At 40.1% G+C, this 25,987-nt stretch overlaps 1 protein-coding gene across 1 annotated transcript in view; it reads right to left on the reverse strand.

The window, feature by feature from the left end:
• The window catches only part of ARHGAP4 (Rho GTPase activating protein 4), a 46,397-nt gene that overhangs the window by 17,815 nt on the left and 2,595 nt on the right, over positions 1-25,987 (reverse strand). Inside the window, exons 2-10 of the mRNA XM_026711464.2 lie at positions 12,394-12,589; positions 9,641-9,803; positions 7,485-7,547; positions 6,401-6,592; positions 3,944-4,072; positions 2,513-2,734; positions 2,322-2,423; positions 1,835-2,029; positions 974-1,058 (exon numbers count right to left, since the gene is read on the reverse strand). Of these exons, the coding sequence (XP_026567249.2) occupies positions 974-1,058; positions 1,835-2,029; positions 2,322-2,423; positions 2,513-2,734; positions 3,944-4,072; positions 6,401-6,592; positions 7,485-7,547; positions 9,641-9,803; positions 12,394-12,587 (1,345 nt within the window). The 5' untranslated portion in view covers positions 12,588-12,589. The remainder of the gene's footprint in view (positions 1-973; positions 1,059-1,834; positions 2,030-2,321; positions 2,424-2,512; positions 2,735-3,943; positions 4,073-6,400; positions 6,593-7,484; positions 7,548-9,640; positions 9,804-12,393; positions 12,590-25,987) is intronic.

Genomic DNA, 25,987 nt, shown 5'->3' on the forward strand with positions numbered 1-25,987 from the left:
AAAGGGGGGAAAAGTACGTAGATGCTTTTTTAGAAAATGTAAAAAATATAACAAAGGGAAAAAGAAAAAAAACAGTATATCATTTTAACAGTGAATTCTATATGTACTTAATTTAATGCAGATATGAATATATATTTCGAATACATTTATATAATTGTCTGCTCTTATCCTACTCACCAAACCAATTTCATCTCTTTCATCAGCCTCTGCTGATATCGTCAGAGTATTAAGCTACCATTACAGAGATCTATGCTTTTATATATTATTAATCAATTTAGCCCTTGCACATGTAATAGGCGTGCAAGGGCTAAATTATGCATGCAAGAGCTAAATTGATTAATGATATATAAAGGCATAGATCTCTGTAATGTTAGCTTAATATTCTGATGATGTCAGCAGAGGCTGATGAAAACTTAGTAAGTAAATATAATTTTAGTTCCGGAGATTGCAAGATGTCTGTTTCCTCTTTTACAAGTATACCATAATAGTTTCAATAAAGCACAGAACTTATATTTGATGAAGTAAATATGACCAAGAAAAGCCATACAGGAGAGAATCACAGATTTTGCCACTCAAGGAGCTATCAGCATTCAAAACATACTCTGTGTGTGTGTGTGTGTGTGTTTGTGTGTGAGAGAGAGGGACAGAGGGAGAGAGAGAGAGAGAGAGAGTATTACAGAAGGGAATGCAACTCTCCAGTGGACCTTTTCCATAGAGAACCTTGGGATCAGAAATTATCTGAAAAGAGTACCAAGGCAAACTTTTTCAGCAACCCATAATTTTGAGGAGAAAAATTATTAATTCTTGGAGAAAGCATGACAAAGTGATTTATTCTTTGAGATGTTATTAGGTGTTTCTCAAGTCCTTAGATACTAGATGGATAGATGGGTGGGTGGATGGACAAATATAATAAATACCAATAATAGACTTCTAATCAGAGAGTACAGATATTGTCTATTCCTTCACACCTCACCTTTCTCTATCGCTTCCTTCATCTGGTCATGCTTTGCTTGCAGTTTTGTTTGAATGCTTCGTCCAGAGAGATATTCCTTGAATTTCTGTGCAAGAGATAGCATTAAATATAACAGTAGGAGATTGGGCTGAGTGGCCCAAGTTCCTATATATACTAATCAAATCCAAGACATTCTGAAGTTTTCAACAAACTGGAACCATTCCAGAAAGACTGAATGGAACAGAACTTATCTTTCTATTTAGAGTCTTGTTGCATCTAGCCAGCTATTTAGAATGCAAGAAAATGGCCCGGTCACTTTTTTAAGATTACTTAAATAATTGGAAAGAGCTAAATCACCAATTTCAAAACTAGAAGGCATTCTACTATTGAACTGGTGTTCACTCCAGTCAATCTTCTATTTTATTCTGGGGCTCTATAATACCTAATCAGGTCAGAGATTCTCATTCTACAGCAAATTTATATTTTGTGTTTCTCCACTTTGGGAGACAAAATCCAAAGCCATCTTTTTTTGTCTGTGTTTCTAAAATGGGGCTGAAGGAAGGGCCTCTGGCAATAGGTCTTGCTCAGTACATTTCTGAAGATGCCGGAAATATGCTGAAGCCAGGATTAGTTCAGGATAACATCCTATCAGTGATTTCATAAACAAATCATCATAAAAAGAGACCTATCAATAGCAAAAGTGACCTAATGTTCTGTTATATAAATAGGAGGAGGGTGAGTTATCATAAAGAAATTCTAGTGAAATCTAGACTAATTTAAATAAAAATAACTATCTAAATGTATTAGGTTATGGTGTCCTCATCTCTATGACCGCATATTAAGTGTGATCAAGTTTAATTCTTTTGGTATCTAGGATTCTACCATGATGTAGAAGCTTTCCGTATCCTGCTGGTTGGCCCGGCGTTTTGCTAATGCTTGCTTCCCACCAGCATCAGAACCTGTGGACTTGAGTGACTCTGTAGACTGACAGCCTTGAAAGGCATCAAGTGCCTCGGGTTCTTCTGCTGTCAAAAGATCTATCAGGCTTTGCAGGGTGGCCTTCAGGGTCTTGTTGACCTGTGAAGGAAAACAGAAATTTCTGTACCAAGAGACTTCCTCAGACAGCAGAAAGGTCTTCGTAAGAGCTCAGGAATACATTCTGATGAATCCCAGGAATCCTGCTCTGGCACTAAGGGAATGGGAAAAGGCATCTGCAGGACAATCAGTGGCAGGAAGAAGTGCTAGAATTTCCCGCACCCCAGCACTTCTCCTTTGCAGTTCCTAAAATTAATGAAATTGATTTTTGAAACCGAAATCAATCCCTGCCCATCCCCCCCTCAGTTGCACTCCACTCTCTACAGGTACCTACTTCATCTGTCTCCAGGGTGATGGAATTGAGGCGGGACTGGATGTGCTGGAAACGGGAAATGAGTTCATTTCTCAGTGGACCTTCAGCCCGGACTTCGGATACCTGAAGACAGAAAAATTACAGAAAAGAAAGAATAAGGGCCAGCCTGAGCAGAAAGCAAAAAATGTAGAAAAAGCCAGGAATCCTCTCACCTCATCACCTTCATGAGGCTGGTAGTCAAAGGACAGAGGAGGGCAATAGGCTGCAGGGTTGGCCTCCATCATCCTGGACTTATCTCCCAATGGATCCAAAGCATCAACTGCCCCTTCAATGGCGCACAGGCCCTGTTGCCAAGATGCTTGGGCCCGTGACTCTGCAGCTAGGTAGGTCCTCAGAACTTTGCCCAGCGACATGTGGAAACCAAGATCAAAACACTGGAATCATATGATAAAGGTATCTTTAGTTATCAGATCAGCCTGGTCGTCATTAGGCACCACAGTTGACCAGTCCCCATTATCTTTTCCAATGGCAGCACAACTTTTGTTGTTGGTGCATCTTTTCTATGGCATGCAAATGACCATCTGCTACAAATGCAGGTCAAATTATGAAGTTGATAACAGTGTAGAAATATACCCATGATAAACTGTGCAATAGATGCTGCAAGAAAGGAAAGAAATTCTGCAGGATTTGGAATTTTGTGATTGTAAAATTAGAAATTTATAATATTTCATGGTTTAGGACCACAGGAAAAAGGACAGCCAAGTAGAATGCCCTTGAAACTTCGTACCAGAAATTTATATTTCAATTAGGACAATAATTGAAATAATTCTAGTGCAGCAAAAAGCTATGGAAAACCCTCTTTGTTTTGTCACCTAATAATCATCTAAAATTTTATAACCAAGATATGATAACCTTATTTCAGTTGGTTAGCAGAAATTACCCCAGTATCTTTTTCAAGCTTTCAATTTTCATCTGTGAGGGCTAAACTTATGTTCATTTTCATATGGAGAATGCCCCCATTAAAATAGCTGTTGAAATATGGCGGGCACTGCCTTTTCCAAACAACAACAACAACAACCCCCGATTCAAGAGTTAACGAAACAAGCTAACTTCTCCATACTATCTTTTAAAATAGTGCTCCCCAACCTTTCCGGCTCTACAGACCGGCGGCAGCAATGGTGATGGGAGGAAGAAGGGATAGTTTCAGGTGCGTGCGCATCGCTTGGACAAAACTGTGTGCAGGCTCGCCTGCCACTTGCGTACCCTGGTTTCCAATGGGCTGCAGGCCAGCATCAGGCCACAGACCAGGGACTGGGAATTTTAAAAGGTATCCAGGTCACATGGACTTGATCCAGTTTTAATACTGATGCATACTCTTCTCCTTCTCCAAAAATTTTTTTGGAACTATAGTTCTGTGGAGAGAGTGCATGAAACCTATGAGCAATTTCGACATTCCCACCATTCAGAAGGTCACAGGCTACCTTAGACAAGCCATGAAATTACACTGGAAGAAGACCAGTATACATTCTGATATATACATGGACATCAACAGTGGCAAAAGGAATCCATACAGGCCACCAAAGCCTTGGCATTTGACATTTTAGTGCTAACCCCTATGATGCGCGTGGAAAGAATTGACTCACATCTAGCAGGTCGGCAACATCGCGTACATAATAGTTGCTCATGGCAGAGTTAGCAGTATGTAGATTCAACAAGTAATCATTCCGAGCCTTGGCACATTTCAGCTTGCTTTCCAAGAATTTAGACTGTCTCTGTGAAGATCAAGAAATTGCTAGGTTAAAATTCCAGGCTGTCCTTCCTATTTCCCTCCACTTCCCTCCGCTTAGTACTTTTCCAATGCAAACATCTTTTTTCCTGATAAATAATGGCAACCGTTACTGATAAAGGAAACCGCCTCCTTCCTAGCCTGATTTCAACAGACATTGTATGATAAATCACTGAGCAAGAAGGAAGATCATCTCTGAAATCACTGAAGAAAATCGCTGAAGAAGGCGCTGTGCAGTAACCTTTTATTCAGCAGGCAGCTGGGAAGTGACAGCTAACTATTTTTTCCTTCTCATTAATCCACTTGAGGATACTTCCCCCACTAGCATTCTACACTCCCATAACTTTCCTATAACCAGAAAATTCTGATGGGTTCAGAGTAAAGTTCTACTGCAGGTGATCTTCCCTGACCATTTTTAAACTGGTGGATATATTTGAAATATTGATGATAAACCAGAGGCACTGTAGTTGTCATTTAGTAAGGAGATTGAATAAAATGATTGAAAAAAGGTGGGCAGAGTATCATAAGTATCATGCTGGGGTTCCAGATCTACTATATGTAGTTCATACAGTTTGACCTACAATCACAATGGTGCCTAAAATTTTGACCGTAAGGCATTGCATCAAGGCACCAGATAACTGGACTTGATTTTATGTTTGTATTATGACCATAATAGAGACACTGCGATTGTTAAGCAAATCCAATATATCCAATTAGTGTTTTTTGCCATTTTTTGCTGATTTTACATGACTGCAGGATACCCCAACCAGTTGTAAATGCAAAGCAGATGCCAAATGCTTGAAATGCAGTCCCATGACCTTGGAAGAGAGTCGTAACTTTAAGGACAGGTCATAAGTAGCTTTTAAAAAATCCAACATAACTTCAAGTGATCGTTAAGCAACCAGTTGTAAGTTGAGGAATACCTGTATCCTATTTCCTCTGTGAGTAGGAGCAGTGCAAACACCCAGCCTGCCTTGCACTACCCCAGAAATTCCATTGTTTCATTGTTAAAATGGCAAATTTTGAGACATAAAAAAAATCAGACTAAGAAAATTTTTTCTACATACAACATATAAGCCATACAACTCATCTGAAAAACAAACTGAAATATTTTAGGGGGAAAATAACAATTAAAAACATACAATTACAATAGAACTTAGGAACTAAAGGCAGTACGTGCTATCTAAATGGATTCAAGGAATATAATCTAGGCCAGAGGTCTCCAAACTTGGCAACTTTAAGACTTGTGGACTTCAACTGAAGTCCACAAGTCTTAAAGTTGCCACATTTGGGGACCCCTGATCTAGGCCAATCTGTCATCAGCTCAAGAATGAAAGCTGCAAATATGCAGTATGAACTTCATTTAGATGCAAGACATTAAGACTGATATATTCTTCATGACTACAAGGAAGACGAATCCTTAAGACTTAAACAGAATTTTCTTCCAGATTTCTAAAGGGCATAAAGGGAATTCTGGCAAACTCAATAGGCAGTAATATCTGGGTGAGCTCAGTTTGCACTGTCATTCTAAAATGATTAATGGATTTATGTGAATGTTGGAACAACAGTGTGTTTAGTAGGGGAGACTTGCAATCTATGCTAGTGTTCCTTAAAGACAATTGCTATCGGTTTTATTGTCTAGAAACAGCCTTGTCAGATGGAACCAACCTGCCTCCACCAAGGTCACAAAAGTTTCATATCGGCCCACCAGCAGCAGAAAAAAGGACCAAAAGAAAAGGAAGTGGTTTGTGGCCTGAATTTACTGGCTCAAATCGTTGCAAGATAATAAATAGTCATAGGTTTTGGTTGGCCTCAACTGTCAGCCAATCTGTGATCTCTCAAAACTTTCCCCCTTGTGTGGGGAGATTCTCTGGCGCACCTTTGAAAAGAAGCATCTGATCATCTCTTGCTCCCTACCCCTCCTCCTAAATCTGACGATGGAATGAAAAGGAACAAATACACTGAAGATCCCTCTTCCCCAAACCTTTCCAGCTCAAAATGGGAAGATTAGGATTTATGAGCCACATTCACATTTCTGCATTTCTGCATTATATTCACCCAATATACTGAGCCACAAACAAGCCAAAAAAACCTACGAGTATACAAGTTTATGTTACGCAAATGACTTTTGTCCTGATCCAGTTAAGCATGCTGTGTGAACAGCAGGTTGATAGCCCCACAGCTTTAGACCAAACTTATTTTCTCCAATGTAAGTCCTAGAATATTCAGTGAATAATACTAGCATCTTTATCAAAAGACCCCCAGTCTCTATGATCAAGATTTCCAACACTCCCACCCCCCATCTTCTAGCTACCTTTTCCAGCAGGCGCTCCACCTTTCGAAGTGAAGTGCGACGGGGAGTTTTGTCAAGTCCAGCCCCACCCGGGGATCCACTAGGATCTGAATGCTTTCCGCCACTGCGCTTCTCCTCTTGCCGTTCAGCCTCACGCAGTTTCGCCTCGGCATTCAGGCAATCAATGCGATACGTCTGGTATGATTTCATAGCCTGCAAATAGACAAAAGCCAAGTTCAGCTCGAATTTCCTGAGTTTTGTTAAGAAAGAAAGACAAATCTTAATCATAACTTTAGAGGAATAAATAAGTGGAATTTGAGCCAGCAATAAAATGTGGCTACAAAAAAAGGCAAAAATGGTTTTAGATTACCTCTTCAGAAGTATACTTTTCAAATCATGAGAAGTAACTATTCAGCTGTACTGAATTCTGGTTTCATCTGACCCCATTCAACTATTGTATCCATTTTGGGGCACCACAAATAAAGGAGGATTCATAAAAATTGAAATCATCTCAAAGAAAGGCAATCAAGATGATTGAGGACTAGAAAGAAGCATTGGGAAGAAAGAATTAAGGAGGTTGGGGATTTTAGTCCCCAGAAAAAAACAAGGGAAGGTGGAGAAAAACAACACTCTTCAAATGTATGAAAGGATGCCACAAAGGAGGAGGCCAGGCTTGTACTTTCTCATTCCAGAAAACAGAATATGAAATTATGGGTTTAAATTTCAGGAAGACTGATTTTCCAGCTAAATTATCAGAAAATCCTTCCTGAACACTTGGACAGCAACATCAGTTGCCTAGAGAGGTGCTGGGCTCCTCATTACTACTATTGTTCAAGCCAACACTAGACAGCCATCTGTCAGGAATACTTTAATCTGGATTTCTGCTCTGAGCAAAGGGCTGGACTTGATGGCCTCAATGGCCCCTTCCATCCTAAATACATAGTCTGGGAAAAGGGGCATCTCAGTCTTAGAATAAACACAAAGATTCTTCTATGTCTACTGCTGCACAATGACCGAGTCATTATATTATTGGCATTTGTCCTATCTTGTTAGAGACTAAATGAGATGACAACTGCAGGATAGGGACCCTTTCTTCCCCACTTACCATCTGCAACTCTGAAATTGCCTTCAGGAGCTCATCCTGCATCTGTTGTTCCATCTCTTTGCTCTGACCAGGGAGGAAAAGGGAAGACAGATTAAGATAGGGCATCCTGGGCTGCACATAGCCTACTCAATTATAGGGAAAAACAGAGGCATTGTTATTGCAGCAGGCTGAGAATCTCAGCTGTAATTTTTAAGAAAACAAATATTTAATCCTTACTGTTATGGAAATATAGTTGCAATCCAGCAAGCAATGCTTGTGAATAATCATAAACATGGCAATTGGTTAACAAGGATTTCAGTGACCAAAGAAGAGGGCTTCAAATGCTCAGGCAGTTCTTGGCTTCCCTCCAATGACACAAAGGATTTGCATAAGCAGCCTACACATGCTTTAAATATATATATATATATATATATATATATATATATATATATATATATATATATATATATATATATATATATATATATATATATATATATATATATAAAGGCCAGGCCAGCCAATTCAGACTCTCATTGCATAAAACTACAGACCATCCTAGCAAGCAAATTCAAATGTAATAGCGAAACATGATTTCTTGTGTTACGATGTGTTAAAAATAACTTATCTCACACACACAAAAAACCACCAAACCTTTGTTTTGCATGCTCCTTGTGCTCAGAGAACTGTGATTTATTGCCAATAGAAGGTGAAATGTCCAATGTCCTCCTTACAGTGTGAAAAAGAAAAAGAAGGGCGACATACTAGCTTAGTGTTCACATCAAGTTATTCATTCCTTAGAAAAGCACAGTATAGTCGTATGTGTGCCTTCAAGTTGATTTTTGACTTCCTGTGACTACCTGCACAAGTCCCTGCAGTTTTCTTGTCAAGATTTTGGAAGTGGTTTGCTACTTCCTACTTCTTAGGTCTGAGAGAGAGTAACTGGCCCAAAGTCACTCAGCTGGCTTTGAACCTCAGGTGGGAGTGGAACTCACAGTCTCCCAGTTTCGAGGCTAATGACTTAACCACTACATCAAACTGGTTCTCAGTTTTCACAGCCTGTATCTGTAAAGTAGAATTCTAGTATTTCTTGCAAAAACATGTGTAACCTCCAGGATAAATTGTTGAATATAATGTAGGGTGACACAAATCGGTTTCCTGGCCTGATTTACCTAGCAGGCCTAATGCCTTCTTAACAATCCCACTGGATCAACCTAAGATTTCAGATAGCAATACCTGAATCCTGTAAGAGGACAGGTTATCTGATGGGTTTGTCTCTTTTATGCTACAGTTAACACTTTGTGGGAACATTTGGGCCTGGCCAATCAATTTTCTTCTCTTTGAGAGTTCTCAATTATAATGTTCTTTTACAGGGAGTCAAGTGCTGAACCACCTTATACTTTTTAAATGGCAAATGTTCATCTACTGAATATGGTTGTACCATATTCTACTTCTCTGCCTGTAGGTAAGACTTAAATAATCCAGAGTTGTGACCATTGACAAAGGGAAGGCTTGCAAAAGGCTGAATTTGTGAGCGCATTGTTTCCAGATCAGGATCTAAAAGGCAGTAACTCCAAATAAAAACTTGAAAATTATTGTGCATGACTTCGAACCTTTGGGGAGCAAGATACAAAACTCGGAGGGAATGATGAGTAGAATGGGGCTGCACAGAGATCACAAGGAAATACTGAATAGAAATAGCACATTGGGCTCAGAGTATAATATTTGAGCCCATCCTTCATAGTGGCATGCCACTCCATACACAACACCCATCACGTTTGGTGCTGGTCCTTCACAACCATGTTCCAGGTCACCAAGCACTGCTCTGCCAGGTAAGACACTGGATCTGAGAAGACATTTCCCATGATTACTTAACAGTCACAGAAACAGTAGCCAACCTCTGAACTGATCAGGAAAAGACTAGGGAAAATATTCTGACACAAATGCTAGAGAATCATAAAAACTCTTATTTTTGTCCATTTTCCCTTGTTCAATCAGGCATAATAACTGGCTGAGTGCAGAGAGAGATTCCAGCAGGAACAAGGCCAAGGGACAGTATGAGCTACAAAGAAGAGGCCTTTGTTCAAGCCTACGGCTCTGTACAAGTCTAACTTTGATAGACATATCAAGGTGACCTGAGGATGGAATCCACCTTGATCTCGCTCCAAAGCACTTACTTTCCGGGCCAATCGCCCCACATCCTCGCTGATGTGCACCAACCGAAGCACCAAATGCCCTGTGTAGATTTCACTCAGTGCTCCATGATCCCGGCTTGCCTGCCGTGTCTGATTAAGGATTGTATACCAGCAGTTCAAAGGTGAAGGGAGATTCTGGTCCTTCCTGCATGTAAAGAAGGAAGCCCTTTAATCTTTGACTGCAGGAATAACACACTTAGTATTTGCATTCTTAGCTTTTATCCAGAAGTGGTATTCAGCAGGTTCTGACCAGTTCTGGAGAACCAGTAGCGGAAATTTGAGTAGTTCGGAGAACCGGCATATACCACCTCTGACTGGAGATTGTACAGTATCCTTCCCCTGCCACGCCCATCAAGCCATGCCCACAGAACCAGGGTGAAAAAAATTTGAATCCCACCACTGACTGCTTTTATCATCTTTTATCTCTCTTCCTTATTTGTGGTATGTTAGGTCTATTGTTCTCCACCATTTAACACCAAGGAAGTAGTGAGTACTTGAAACTGGTCTTGGCCAAGTCTGGTAATATGCTGGATGAAGGTCAACTGTCTAAAATTAACTGCCAGCACCCTCAAGATGGAAAAACTGTCAGGAAGTAGTTGAGCTCTGGAATTGTGGTTAGCCTGTTCTAGATCAGGTTGTACTAACTCTGAAAGAGGAGGTGTGCAGGGGTGGGGGGTGGGGCGGATCCAAACCTGCCTCTCCATGGTTGTAACAGTGGCAAGGAGTTTGTTTGCACAACCACATTTAGTGTGCCAACTGTGACTGTTCCTAAGCCATTTGGACCTGACAACAATGATCACAACTTGATTATAGCCTAACATGACCGCTATGTTGTGTTTCACCCATTTGCACCATAGATGAAAGTACTGCATGCATAAAAAAAAAATCAAACATGGCTGATAATTGTTACTAAATGTAGTAACAAGATTTAGGCATTTTTCACTCTTCCTGCTGTTCAATTCCCATGTTCAAATCAATTAGCAGAACTCTACATATTTTTTCCTTATAAGGAGGAGAGCTGCTGTTCGTGTGCTGACACTGCACTGGTGCATCAAACTAAGTATTGCTGGTCAGATAACCTAGTCATTTTTCCCCTTCTATTCAATTGTGTCTGATTCTAGGAGATTTCCTGGACCAGTCCCAGCAGTTTTCTTAGCAAGATTTTCAGAAGTGGTTTGCCATTCCCTGCTTTCTAGAGATGAGGGAAAGTGACTGGCCCAAGGCCAACTACTAGACCAAACTGGCTTTCAACCTAGTTATAACAAAAAGCATTTATATCCTCCAGGATAAATTGCTGAATATAATCTAGGGTCACATAAAGTTAGGTGCAGATGATGTCATCAACCATCCTGATATAGTCAGACTTAACCCCCGCCATCCCACCTTCCATCAGCAACCCATCTTCCCTTCATGTGCCATCCCATTAGTTGTTTTCTCCACTCTGGCCACCTCCAGAAATATTTTTTTAAAAATAAAAAGTAAGCAAAATCTGGCCTTCGTAAGCAATATCAAAATTGCTTTTAAGAAAAGGTATCTCATGGATATAATTCATACATTCTGCTTAATTTCTCAGAGGAGGTCACCATCCATGAGAACCAAGCAGGGTGAAATAAGCCCCTGCGGTTTTCTCAGTAAGATTTTGGAAATGGCCATTGCCTTACTAGGAGAGAAGGGCCAGCTGAGTGTAGCCTTTTTTGCGTACAATAGGCAAATGAATACAGATTATATTATTATATTATTATATATTATGAATACAGATTATATTATATAATATTATTATATACTCTGGGCCTTTGCATTTGGAAATACTTCATCTATATTATCTTCTATATTATAATATTCCAATCAATTATAATTATGTTAAAGTATTAATCAATGTTTTATTCTATATTTAGTCTGCACTTAGTTATAAGCTCATGGCTCACACATGTCAAGCATCACATCTGCTTCAACCTGTACTCCTGACTGTTACCTTTCAAATATCCAGGGATATTTTTTTTTGTAGGATTTTTAAAATCAATCATGGCTTTCATATGCCGTTACATAAAATATATGTCAATGTTGTTGTACGTTCATTTTTCTTTATTAAATATTTCTAACCAGACGGTCCACATTACCTGATTGAAAAAAGTCAACCCCAGGAGTCTTCTATCACAGTAGTATGAAACTGATTCACAGGTTATGAAACATGCTCCACTAAAACTGAACTGAGGTATTGACTGAAGAATGTGTAAAAGGTCAAAGGGATTATGAGAGGGAGTGCATCCCATATCTCTAGCTCTCCCAAGAGATTGGAAGGCTGGGAAAGATTAATCAGTTTTCTAACAAAAAGAAGAAGGGCGGGGGGATGAGGCATGATGGCATGAACCTAAGCACACTGAGAGGAAACTGAGCTAATAAGAAACATTCCAACAACGGCTGCCTCCAAGCTCAGGATTACTGGTTACCAACTCATGAACTTTGCACTTCTTCCTGTATAGTTACTTGCTGCAATGTCTCTTAGATATAATAAAGTATATATAAAATCACCACTGCACTGCACAAAACAGACTCCAGTAAAGACCTGGCCAGGAAAGCTCCAACGGTCAAACTCTTGACATTTACCATTCAATAATGTCTCTAACCTTTTTTTTTTCTCAACTTCTTCCCACAATCACCACCCTCAAGTTGTCTCTGAGGAAGTTCCTTCTCAACATCTGTTCACCCCTCCCCCTGAAGAATCTAAAGACTCTAACCTGAAATTCTGATGCTCCTTGGAGCCACGTATCTTAGCCGAGAAACGTTCAGACAATTTCTCCAATCCTCTGGAATATTCTTGTTCCACTTCAGCCTTCCGGCGCAGGAAGTCAGCCACATCTTGGAGCAACTGTTGCCGACTCTCTGCCTGAGAGTCAAGACCTCGGACTTGCTCCCCCATCTGCCAGCGCATTTCTGAGAGAGAAGCACAGATTATAGCAGAGAGGAAGGTTTGGAGAACAGGAGATTCTGTAAGTCATCTTAGGTTGGAGGCATTTTCTTAAAACATTGCTCTGGTGGGTGTACGCTCCTCCTGAAAATGTTGGTTTGTGGATCTTTCTGAACCCATGGCACCTACTTCAACAGCAGGTGGAAAAAACATGAACAGAGAGCCTTCACGCAGTTTTGGCTGACACACCAGTTACAATCCTACCTGGATCAGGATGCCCACCAAAGTAAATCCAACCTTGATTACCACTCAGTTACTTACTATAATGTAATGTATGAGGAAATAGTTCTCTTTCAAGACAATTTGGATGCTGCAACTGATACAAAATATGTGGCTATTGGTGGGATAACCCTGCTAATGTTGTTGTGTTCATTATTGATGCAGTTACCAGGCTTAAATCAAAGGGCTATCATATTTGACACAACATCAGGATACCTCAGGTAGAATGGGACAACTTGCTGTAGCCAACTCAGCAAGGTCAACGCACCCTGGCCAACTCATTGGACATTGGACAATTTGCTGCAAGACAATTCAACAATTCGATTTAAGTATTTAAAATAATATTGTAATTTCTGTCATTCACATTTCATTTTGTTCCTCCATTTACCTCCTTTTTTAAACTATTCTATTCATCATTTTTTGGGCCATGGTGAGTTGGCCACACAATTTGGCTACGCTGAGTTGTCCTAGACCCTACATCAAACAATGCCTAACTAGAACAAAATCTTCCCTCTTGGCTCAGACACGCAGAGAAGGCCTGTAAAGATTTCTCCTTCAAGGGACATAAGTGAGTAAGCAGCCCCATTCTTTGGAAACTTGTCACCATGAAATTATGTGGCTCTTGCAATTTTTGCATTTCACAGAGAGATGATGAAATCTATTTCTGCAAGCCATTATTCCAAACTGATTGTTAGACCAGAATTATGTGACTATGACTTGATCATTTTATTATATGATTGTATTATGGTTGGTTGCACAAGCAGTCAGATATTGAGAGCGGATCTGGCTATTTTATTAACCTATTGATTTATTATTACTATAATAGCTGCAATTATTTTCCTTGCTTTGTTTTATTATTTTCACAAGTTTTTTGCCACCCAGAGTCCACTAGGATGAGGGTTGTATATAAGCACTGCTGAATAAATAATAGTTTTAGGAAAAGCTGAAAGGAGGACCATTTTAATATGGTGTCCCATTCAGCCAGCTTGTCTCTCTATCAAAGAAGTTATTACGGTATCTAGTTTTAAAAGCAAAGGATGCATTTGCAATCTTGCTTTTAGACTCAGAGTAATCTTCTTTTGTGGTCACACTAAGTAGATATTGAATTTTCAATCCTACATGATTTAGTACCGATAAATCAGAGGTGGCATTCAGCAGGTTCTGACCAGTTCTGGAGAACCGGTAGTGGAAATTTTGGGTAATTCGAAGAACTGGCCAATCCCACCTCTGACTGGCCCTGCCCCCATCTATTCTCTGCCTCCCATTGAGTCCCAGCTCATCAGCTGGGTCTTCTTTGGTTGCCCTGCACAGGAGAATGGAGCTGGAAAGCAGGTTAGTGGGGTGGGGAGGGAATGAGGATTTTGCAGTATCCTTCCCCGGCCATGCCTACTAAGCCACGCCCACAGAACCGGTAGTAAAAAAATTTGAATCCCAACACTGCGATAAATGAACCACTCAGTATTTTTAATATCATGGTGTGAACTTTTAAAATATAAAAAATCTGTTCATCAATTTTACTACTTAAAAAGACAATATAAATGGGGAAGGTGAGTTTCATAAATAGGGGGGTAAATTACTTATGGCAAGAATAAATACAGGTAGCCCTTACAACAGTTCATTTAGTGATTGTTTACAATGGCACTGAAAAAAGTGACTTATGACTATTTTTTACACTTACGACCACTGTGGCATCATAGTCACATGATAAAAATTTGGACGCTTGGCAACTGGTTCATATTTATGACAGTTTCAATGTTTCACAGTCATGTGATCAATTTGTGCAACTTTCTGACAAGCAAAGTCAATGGGGAAGCCAAATTCACTTAACAACCATGTCACTAACTTAACAACTGCAGTGATTCACACAACTATGGCAAGAAAAAAAATGGGGAAAATCACTTAACAAATGTCTCACTTAGCAACAGAAATTTTGAACTCAATTGTGGTCGTAAGTTGAGGACTATGTGTACATCTACAAAAATTACTGCATGCTTCCACAATAGTTCAATTCCCCTCAACTTCACATTTATGTAATATCTATTTGGCCAAAAACCAAGAATATATTCATACATTTTTCAGCCATGTTATTCACTGGAAAGTTAAATAATGAAACACTCCAGGTAGGAAACACTTCCAGGTCTGTTAACAAATATAAGCTAAATATAAACCAAACATTTCCATTTTACATCAGTATGCAAACCCAGTTATCTCCTGACAAGCCCTCTATAATTAGGTTCTTCAAAAACATGATGTAAGAGTCTTAAGACAGCAACTTTTTAGAGGCAATATTGACAGACTTTTTTTAAATGGTGTCAGAATTCACAAGGAAGCAGCAGATTACAGCTGGGAAGAAAAAGAGAATCAGTGAATAATTGCAAGCAGACACTCCCCTCTTTGATTTGGAGGCCCCGATTTCCCAATTCTAGTTTATACAAAGGGATTTATATTACAGGGGGATTGGGATATATTTCTTAGTAGCATGAAAAATGTTCTCTGGATGTACTTAGGGATTCTCTACTATTATTTTCTTGTATACAAGAAAGAGATAAGTCCTGATGTATATTATTTCCAGAAGGAGGGTAAAGAAATATAATAAAAATCTGATCCATTACAGAAATAATCCTGCATTTCCTATCTGCAAGTTTAAGAGATTAAGGAACAGCAGACACCTTACAGCAGAATTGCAGATGCTCTTCTGGCATCCATAAGTTCCACAGAGCTTATCAGTTAGATAAGAGAGCTTCTGCCCACATGTTGTGGATCATCAGAGCTCATAAACAGAAGGTCTGATAATCAGAGAGAAACAATTTATACACAACAGGAGTGCTTCCTTGCCGACAGCTACCTTAAGAACTCTCATAAGAAACTAGAAGCACAGTAAATAGGCACCGTACCTAACAATACCTTGAGACTTACAGACACAGGTGCCCAAGACCAAATTCTGGCTACCTTCAGGAGTCAAGAGGTATCTGGACACAGCACACACACAAATAAAGAGAAGGGAAGAACAAATCCAGAAATTAGCACAATTGATCCCCAAGGAAAGCTCCTATTGGTATCTTCCAAGGCGTGGGGCTTACAAAGTCAAGCTGAGCCAACAATCTATAGGCTCAATTCTTGCTAGGGAAAAAAGTGCTGTAGAAATAGGAATAGCTTATAACTTATATATCACTTCACAGTGCTTTACAACCCTCTCTAAGTTATTTACAGACTCAGCCTATTGCCCCCAACAATCTGAGTCATTTTACTGACCTCGGAAGGATGGAAGGCGGAATCAACCTTGAGTCTGGTGAGATTCAAACTGCCAAATTACTGGCAGTCAGCAGAAGGAGCCTGCAGTACTGCATTCTAACTACTGTGTTACCACGGCTGCCAAGTTTCCTCTGGATGGATGGGAACTCCAGCACCCCTTGGATTCTGCAGTCCCCGTCCCCCCGCATTTATCTGAAAATGGCACAATTAGGTAGTATAACAATACAAATGGCTTTTACAGCTTTCTGTATCATCCATTCCCCACTGTTTTGGGTCTTTTTATGTGAACTATACTGTGTTCTGCCAGACCACATAGAGAAAAGAACAGGTAGATGAGCAAACTTCTGGTAAAGACCAAGCAATGTTCAGAAGCCCTTTTACCATAGCACCCACACTCTTTCAAAACAACCCCAATCGAGGCAATCTTCTCTATTTCCAGTGAATGGTGAAGCTGAAACATGAGGACTGTATTCAATATTCAGGGCCAAATCCTGCTGTTGGTAGCAGAAACTCATAGCTGCATTTCCACAGATAAGGAATCCATCTCACACCTTTTTTTTGTCACCAATAGCAATAACCACCAAAATTCATAGATTCTTCATCATCTTTGGCGATTCATTGGTCTAGGAACGCCCCTCTCCCTTTATATGCTACTAAATAAGCAACTACTCTATTCAAAATACCACACTGTGCTTTCCATGGAACTACTGGGATTGTCCCTTAGTGGGTTCATGAGACAGACAGACTGAAATCTTGACTATCTATGTGCTATGTACTCTCTATCTATGTACTATCTATGATCTCCCTTTAATTGCCTCAGGAATAGGATTCTGAGTAGGAGAATTAAGATGGAAGTAGGGCATCCCTCTATTCCAGGAGTGTCAAACTCAGTCACTTTTTTACCCCTTTGCTAAACTGGGCATGGGCGTGGCCAGCACGTGACATATCCGGCCTATGGTCTAGGAGTTTGACAGCCCTGCTCTATTCTCTGCTTACGTGATCATACGAAGGTGGTATAAATGCCATTATCAGTCTATGTGAAGCAGTAATTGAGGTAGGGAGTAGTTGAGAGCCAGACTTTTTAGGGCAAAGATTGCAATTAAGTCAAAAATTGCCCAGTTTTTAAGGTTAGCCAGAATATGGCAAAAGGTCCATTAAATTGTAGGGTAGGATAAGGACTATTTCACCATGCAAAAAAACCAGGATATTAATTTATGCTACCTGGCGGAGAATCCTCTCCCCAACTTTTCTAGTGTGGGGCCTTATGCTGGACTTGTAACTTGTGAACTACTCCTGGTCTTTAGCCTGCCTATGCTGAGTCAGTTTCCTGTTTACCTCCTGTTATATAGAGTTGTTAAGCCAGTCATGCAAAAGTGAGTGAGGGTATTTCTTTTCTTCCCCACTGGTTAGACTTACTGTAATCTTCCATTTCTAACCCCTTTGTCCCAACTGGTATTTAAGTATGCAAATTCTTTTTCTTTTTCACTTCTTCTTGAGGCTCCTTGTGATTGCTTGTCAAAAAAGAATTTTCCTGAATAGGTCTTGATTTCCCCATCCCAGGAGAGTTAAGCATGCTTTGTACTCCATATCTGAAGGAGCAAATGCTGCAGCTGGCTCACCTTTCCTCTCTGTAAGGAAGTAAACCTCTGCACCACGGAGGGAAGCCGAACTGGGGACTGGCACTAGCAAAAGAGTAACTAATTTGGACAGCAGGGTTGCTGGAGGGCAGTGCTGCATCAAGAGCACATGGTACTTAGCTGACATTAATTGATAGCACCACTTCCCACCAATGTGAAGATCTGATTGTTTAGAATGATTCAGCAGGCTGGCTGGCATTGCTGCCCCCTAAGCTTTGGTATCCTAGGGCAGTGCCTTTTCATCCTTATATTCATCCTTACCATTTAGGCAACCCTTCACTGGAGGGGAGTTTTGTGGCATCACTCTGTGGTATGAGTGTGACAATGCAGAAGTGAGTCCTGGGAAGAACCGTCTTTGAGAGTGACAAAATTTTGGAGAGCATATTTTTATATCTATTAATGGTACTAATTTGTGTGTGTGTGTGTGTGTGTGTGTGTGTGTGTATAAATGTGTGTGTGTGTGTGTGTGTGTGTGTGTGTGTGTGTGTGTTTTCTTTCACGGGTACTTACATGTTATTCAGCTTTGTTCGGGTATTTTCCCACGTCATTATAGTTGCGCTTTTAAAGTTGTAGCAACGTTTCGGCAGAATCTCATTTTACAGTTGTAAAAGTCTGACTCACAGACGAACACAATACAGAAGCCTGATGATGGCAGATGAGATTCTGCCGAAACGTTGCTACAACTTTAAAAGCGCAACTATAATGACGTGGGAAAATACCCGAACAAAGCTGAATAACATACATACATACATACATACATACATACATACATACATACACACACACATATATATACACATACAGTATATATCACAATCTCATACAGCATAGACAAACCTTTTAAATGAAACATGTAAATTATATCATGACAATTATGTGCTAAATGTATTCCAAACATAAAAGTTAACACAATCTTTTTTTTCTTGTAGATGATGAGCAATTTATTTGCAAAAAGCCCTCAATTTCCTGCAATCAACCAAGCTGAAATGACAGACTTAATTGGTTGCCTTCCCTTTTCTCATCAAAGCAACAAATAAAGCTCTCAAAATAAATGCCTTTTGTCCTTTTACTGCAACACATATCTAGGAATCTTTAAGTCAAAATCCATGATCATTTCATCTGCTTCCAAAATGAAGAAATAAACTAACGTTATATCAGTTCAAAGAATTCTTATCAACAAGGATTCTTCTTATTGTAAAGCAACAATAAATACTACCAATGCAACTACTACTTAATAAATCAGTAGTATCTTTAGTTTTATGCAACTAACACATATCTGTTCACAAATTAACCACATGATCTATGATCTATTCTGTCCAGATCAACAGGCAATTAATTTTAATTAATTTTTCCAACACAAAATTATCTATATACAAAACAGCTCCTCTTTAAACATGGAATTGCTGTTGGAGGTCACCTAATACCAGGATGATTCCTGTCAAGAAAACTAATAGAGTTTGGACACTGGTTTTGGAGGGATGTGTGTATGATTAAGGAAATAAAAATATAATTTGGGGGCATCTCTGTCAATCAGAGTATTGATGTTACAACTCAAAAACAGTTAGCCATCCTAGCTGGAAATCTAAGGATAAAGTGTCCCTAACCTTTTGGACACCAGGGACTAGTTCTGTGGAGACAGGTTTTTCCACAGACCAGAGGGGGCGTGGTTTGCACGGCCCAGTTTCTGGCATGCTGCGGACCAGTGCTGGTCCATGGACCGGGTATTGGGGACCTGTGATCTAGAGCAGGGGTCTCCAACAGTGGTGGGATTCAAATTTTTAACAACTGGTTCTGTGGGTGTAGCTTAGTTGGTGGGTGTGGCTTGGTGGTCATGTGATTGGGTGGACATGGCTTGGTGGTCATGTGACTGGCTGGGTGTGGCCAACTCAACATCACTCACATTGAGGCATGCATCGCCTCGCCTTGCCTCTCATGACTGTGGGGATGCTGCATCAGTCCAAAACTGGCTGAGGAATTCTGGGAGTTGAAGTCCACAAGTCTTAAAGTTGCCAAGGTTGGAAACCCCTGATCTAGAGGATATGCAGTGGATATAACATCTACACACCTCGGTTAAAATGCCAAGTTTTTGAGATGTAAAAAAAAATCAGACCAAGATAGATCACTTCAGATTTTTTTCCACCTTTATTGGAAAGTATTGAACACAAACTAACATCTTTTTAGGGGGGAAATAACAATAAAAACATACAATAAATAGTACGCAACACCCTTAAAGTAATATTTTGCTGAAGCGCCTTTTGATTTTATGACAACATTCAGTCTTTTGGGGTGGGAGCCTATTAGCATGGTACATCTTGTCTTGGGAATATTTGCCTATTCTTCCTTGCAAAAGCCCTCCAAATCTGTCAGATTGCAGGGCAACTCCTGAGCACAGCCCTCTTCAGGTCACCCCACAGATTTTCAATTGGATTCAGGTCCAGGCTCTGGGTAGGCCATTCCAAAACTTTGATATTCTTCTGGTGAAGCCATTCTTTTGTTGATTAGGAGGTATGCCTTGGGTCGCTGTCTCCTAAAAAGGGAAATTCCTCTTCATCTTCAGCATTTTAGCAGAGGCCTTGAAAGCTTTCTGTCAAAACTGACTGATATTTAGAACAAGTTCATACCCTGACTAAAGCCCTAATTCCAGCTGAAGAAAAAAATTCCCAAAGCATAATGCTACCTACCATCACCATATTGCTCTAAGCTGCTTGGCAGCCTCTTGGATCAGTTTTCTTTTTCTTTTTTTTATCAATTTTGGAGGGATATCCAGTTCTTGGTAATGTAATTTTTTCCATTTCTTGATGGCTGTCTTCACTGTGTTCCATGGTATATTCAATGCCTTTGGATTTTTTGTATCCTTATCCTGACTGATACCTTCCAACAGTGAGATTCCCATTCATGCTTTGTTAGCTCTTTGCAGACGATGCCTTTTGATATAAGAGTCAACTGAGTAAATGTCAGAAAAATCTTTAGAACAGCTGAACTTTATATGGGCTTGATCAGAATCACATTGTGTGTTACTACTATTTAACATCAGTTTGAATGTGATTGGTTAATTCTGAATCAACGGCCACTTCCCTACTTATAAAAGGATGTGCACACTTAACCACATTATTGCAGGTTTTTTTTATTATTATTCTTTCCCCTAAACAATTTTCGTTTGTTTTTCAATTAACTGTACAGCTTATATGTTATATTAAATATGCAAAAAAATCTGAAATCTTGGTCTGATTTTTTTTTAATATTTCAAAAACCTGTATTTTAACAGTATTGTGTAAACTTTTTATATCCACTGTAAGGTTAAGAAAGGTTAAGCCCCTCTTAATCTCATGCCGAGACTGTTTCTCATAAATTATCAATAAGCTAAGTTTCTTAGCAAACATAAGTTTTAATGAATACTATCACATTTCTGCATGTTGCTTTCTATCTATAGCCCTCCCCCTCAGAATCTGATATACAGGTAGTACTCAAGTTACTCCCACAATTAAGTCCATAATTTATATTGCTAAATGAAACATTTCTTAAGCAATTTTGCCCCATTTTATGACTTTTCTTGCCTTAATTGTTAAGTGAATCACTGCAGTTGTTAAGTCAGTAAAGTGGTTGTTAAGTGAATCTGACTTCCCCATTGACTTCGCTTGTTCAAAGGTTGCAAAATGTGATCACATGATCCCAGACACTACAATCCAGTGCTACCGTTCGGCCGAATCGGTAGTGAAAAAACAGCTAATGGTTCTGCCAAACCGGTATTTCTTTTCTTTTTTTCTCCTCCTGACAATCAGCTGTTCCAATGATCAGCTGTGCCAGGATCCCCCTCACTGTCTTACTGCTTCACCCAGGAGGCTTCCATGAGGTCCAGGAGGCAAAAAGGGGCGCACTGGGAGGGTGCTGTGCGGCCCCCCTGCGCTCCTTTTGTTTGCCTTCCTGAGCCTCAGAGAAGCCTCCCGGGGGGGCGCGTTTTTGCTCTCAGGAGGTTTCCCTGAGGCCCAGAAAGGCAAAAAATGGAGTGCGCGGGGGGGGTGTTTGCTACAAAAAAAGAAGCCATGCCCACCCAGTCACCTGGCCACACCCACAGAACTGGTAGTAAAAATATTTGCATCCCACCCCATCTACAATTGTCATAAATATGAACCAGTTGCCAAGCATCTGAATTTTGATCGTGTGACCATGGGGATGCTGCAACAGTCAGTATGAAAAATGATCATAAGGTCACTTTTTTCAGTGCTGTTGTAACTTTGACTGATCACTAAATGAACTGTTATAAGTTGAGTACTACCTGTACTAATGTCAGGTAAGAAACCATAAACCTGTATAGTATCCTAAAAATCAAGGCTAGGAATTCACTTAATAACATCTATAAAATCAAAATACAAAGGTAAAACCAAAAGCAAGATCATGTTGGATTTGATGCAGAGAGGCACAACTTGCATGAAGATCACACTACTGCAATCAAGCCATCCAAAAGCCACACCTTGGAGCAAAGTTGCATATGTAGTTATTAAATTACATACCAATGCCGACATCTGAATCCTGCTTTTCAATGATTCTAGCAAGCATGAATGTATAATTAAGTATCATGGCAAGTAGCCTAGACCTACATAAAGAGAAACCATGGCTTCAAAACCTATGCTTTAAAAAGGAAGTGCATTCTTGCTGAACAATATTTCCTATAAATTGGAAAAGGAAAAGACTGACTGTGCTCTTTTCATGTCATGTTCATAGTTTGTCACTGGCATGGGCATATTAATGTAAAAATTAGTATTTTGTGTTCAGATGACCTGCATATACGCAACTATCATATATAAGAAAACGTACTTTAACCATTTCAAAAATCTTCCATTTTGGGGGCGTGCAAAGAAATGCAGAGAGAGGCATTAATAGTCCCATAGCTTGTCATGTTCTCTTTGACAACTCTATTGGCTGATGAACCCAAGAGAACATAATCCAAGTTGCATGCAGTGGCACAGTGCTAAATGGAGCTCACACTGATTTCATGTATCTTTAGGTTGAAATATGCTTGTAAACAATTCATCTGGAGAGCTAGCATAACAATTAACAGCAAGGAACACGAGGTAGTTGGGTAGGCTGTTAGGGATGGCGGGAGGCAGATTAGAAAGAAGATGAGAGATAATGGATGATAGACAGGCAGATAGATATAGTGTGTGTGTGTGTGTTGAATAAAACATACACCCACACTTCCTTTTTTTACTTTCCCTTCACTTTTGTCGATTTTGTTGTGCTGCAGCCTCATTCTACAGTTGTTGAAATTCATTTTTTCCCATTAATCTATACTTAGTACCCCATTATGACAAAGTGAAAACAGAATTTTAGAAATGTCTGCAAATTTATTAAAAAGAAAAAAAAATGAAATAACACATTGGCATAAGTATTCAGACCCTTTACTCAGTACTTTGTTGAAGCATCTTTGGCAGCAATTACAGCCTTGAGTCTTCTTTAAGTATGACGTGACACGCTTTGCACACTGGATTGGGGGATTGAGAGAAGAGAACAAATATATGTCGAGGAGGAAACATTCCCTGATTCAGCATTAACAGGTTTCAGCATGAACAGAAGAAGTAAGAATGCACTTTTAAAAAATTAAATTTAAATTTAAAATTTCTATTAAAATTAAAAATGAATTCCTTCCACCAACACTCAGCCTAGAATTAAAAAAAAAAAACCATAATCCATGTCAGCCCCCAGGATGCTGGAAGTCCATTGCTTAATGGGGTGGGGGTATTAAGAAAGGAGCCAGCATCTGCTTTATCTACCAGCTAAGGCGGAAGAGTGAAGAGACACAGAAATGGATAAAGCCCTTCCCCCACCCCTCAGCACAAAAGCCTCTGAAAAATCAGAACTGACAACTCGGAAGCTATACTCAATGGGGAGAGAAAACTCAGCTGGGAACATGGTGAAGGGAGAATTAGTTGGCTGGAGAGAAAAAGGAAGGCAGTGATACCAGGCCATTCCCCCACCCCTACCCTCATACAAGCAACAGGATAGGGCACAAAGCCAAGGATATGGGAAAGGAGGACAAAATAATGAAGCCTCTAGGAAGTATTCCGGTGGGCCACAGAGAAGACAAGGAAAATCCTCTATATTAATTGCACTAACAAATACCAGAGTCGGGCATTCAAGAGCCTACAAATAATCTGATTTATAACATGGCTCAAATCTTCGCTTGAACACAGCTACAGGCAGTCCTCGACATGTAGCTGCAAGTGGGGCTGGAATTTCCATTGTAAGTCACCATGATTGTAAGTCAAGTCAGACCCAATTTTACTGCAGTTGTTGTTAAGTGAATTTAGTTTCCCCAAGGGGTTTTTTTTTGCCAGAAGTCGGCAGAAAAGGTAACGAACTACGATCATGTGACTGAAGGAGCTTGCAGCTGGTAGCAAATGTGAGCCAACTGCCAAATACCCAAAATGCAATCATGTGACCCCAGGGGATCTTGCGACAGTCATAAGTTACTTTTTTCTGAAGTTATTATTAACTTTGAACTGTCATCAAACAGTCGTAAATCAAAGACTACCTGTAATACTATATTCTTCTCATGCAAACTGTTTTGTTCTTTAGAAAGTAATTTGCTTAAAAAAGAACGACTTAGTGATGCAATTGCAAGGATCTTATTTATTAAGATATATCTGCCTTCAAATTTTTATGGTGGTTCAAACAGACTATGCTACCCCTATTCACTCTCCAGCTAATCTGGGATCCAAAACTCATGTTTCTCAGAGCAAACTAGTTAACTAAGGTTCTCCTTCCACTACCTAATCTGGTGCCTTCCAGATGTGTTGTACTACATCTCCCATAATTCCCAGTCAATATGGCCCAACACTGTTCTATTAGGAACTGTTGGAGATGTAATCTAGCACATTCAAGGGGCAGTATGCCCTACCATTGCAGCTTAGCTAGCTTCATCTTTACCTTGAATTAACTTGCTTTGGTCCCAACCATTTTACAGTTGGAGGTAGAAGAGCTAATATGGCCTCTATCCTTAATGAAAGCACAGAGCCCTCAGAACAGAGGTGGTATTCAGCAGGTTCTGACCAGTTCTGGAAAACCGGTAGCGGAAATTTTGAGTAGCTCGAAGAACTGGCAAACACCACCTCTGACTGGCCCCACCCCATCTATTCTCTACTTTTCGAGTCCTAGCTGATCGGCTACCTCTTCTTTTGTTATCCTACACAGGAGAACAGAGCTGGAAAGCAGGTTGGGTGGGGGAAGGAATGGGGATTTTGCAGTAACCTTCCCCTGCCACGCCCACCAGGCCACGCCCACCAAGCCATGCCCACAGAACCGGTAGTAAAAATTTTTGAATCCCACTGCTGCCTCAGAGGTTAAGTTATTAAAGCAGAACATTCCACAAGTGCTTCTCCCTCTGGTAGTAAAAGTACCTTTGTAATAATAAATTAAATAACCCTTCTGTTTCCTTCCACATAGCATTGAATGAATGGCCTGAAACAACAACCTCATTCTACCTCATGGGAAAAGCAAGCATATGCCACATTTGGATCTATCTGACATCTGGTCTAAAGCTAAATGACTGGGTTCAAATGGTCTGCATTCAGTGTGCCACTGGATGTATTTGTATTGCTGTGGCCACTCTTCTAAAAGAGCTGAGAAGGAGATACACAACCAGACGCAAAGCAGCACATCTCAAATTGAAAAGTCAGCTTGTATTCAGCCATTGCCTCTAGTTACCACAAATGTAAACTAGTAAAGCCCCCTTCTACCACCCCAGCTTCTCTTTTAAAAGAAAAAAGAGCAGCAAAATTGCCACATTTTCAAATAAAGCAGTGGACAGCAAACACCTACTTTTTTACTTGTAAAGAATGAAATAAAGGTGATGTGAAAGCATTTTGCTTAGTCATTACCGTCTCCCACTTAAGAGAACTTTTAACAATGCCAAATGAGGTAGTAAGCCTGAAGGAACACAGTGGACATGCTCTTTGGCATGTTGGAACCCATGGCCACCACACTGGCTATTCCTGCCCTAGGGGCATGCCATCTGTAACACCAAAGACAACATATCAGCAAAATCCACTGAACTAAGCCCCATGGCGAAAGCATCCCCAAAACCTCCTCAGGGGCTATTTTTCACACTCAAAAGCTCCTACACAGATCTTCAGAAGTGCTTCTGAAGTAGCTGAATCACTTTCTGCTTCAGGGAAGAATAATAGATCAGAATAACAGAGATGGAAGGGACTTCGGAGGTATTCCTAGTCCAACCCCCCTGCTCAAGCAGGAGATCCTATA

The sequence above is a fragment of the Pseudonaja textilis genome, chromosome 2 (genome assembly GCF_049901715.1).
Source record: "Pseudonaja textilis isolate UNSWEBS1 chromosome 2, rPseTex1.2, whole genome shotgun sequence".
NCBI classification, from domain to species: Eukaryota; Metazoa; Chordata; class Lepidosauria; order Squamata; family Elapidae; genus Pseudonaja; species Pseudonaja textilis.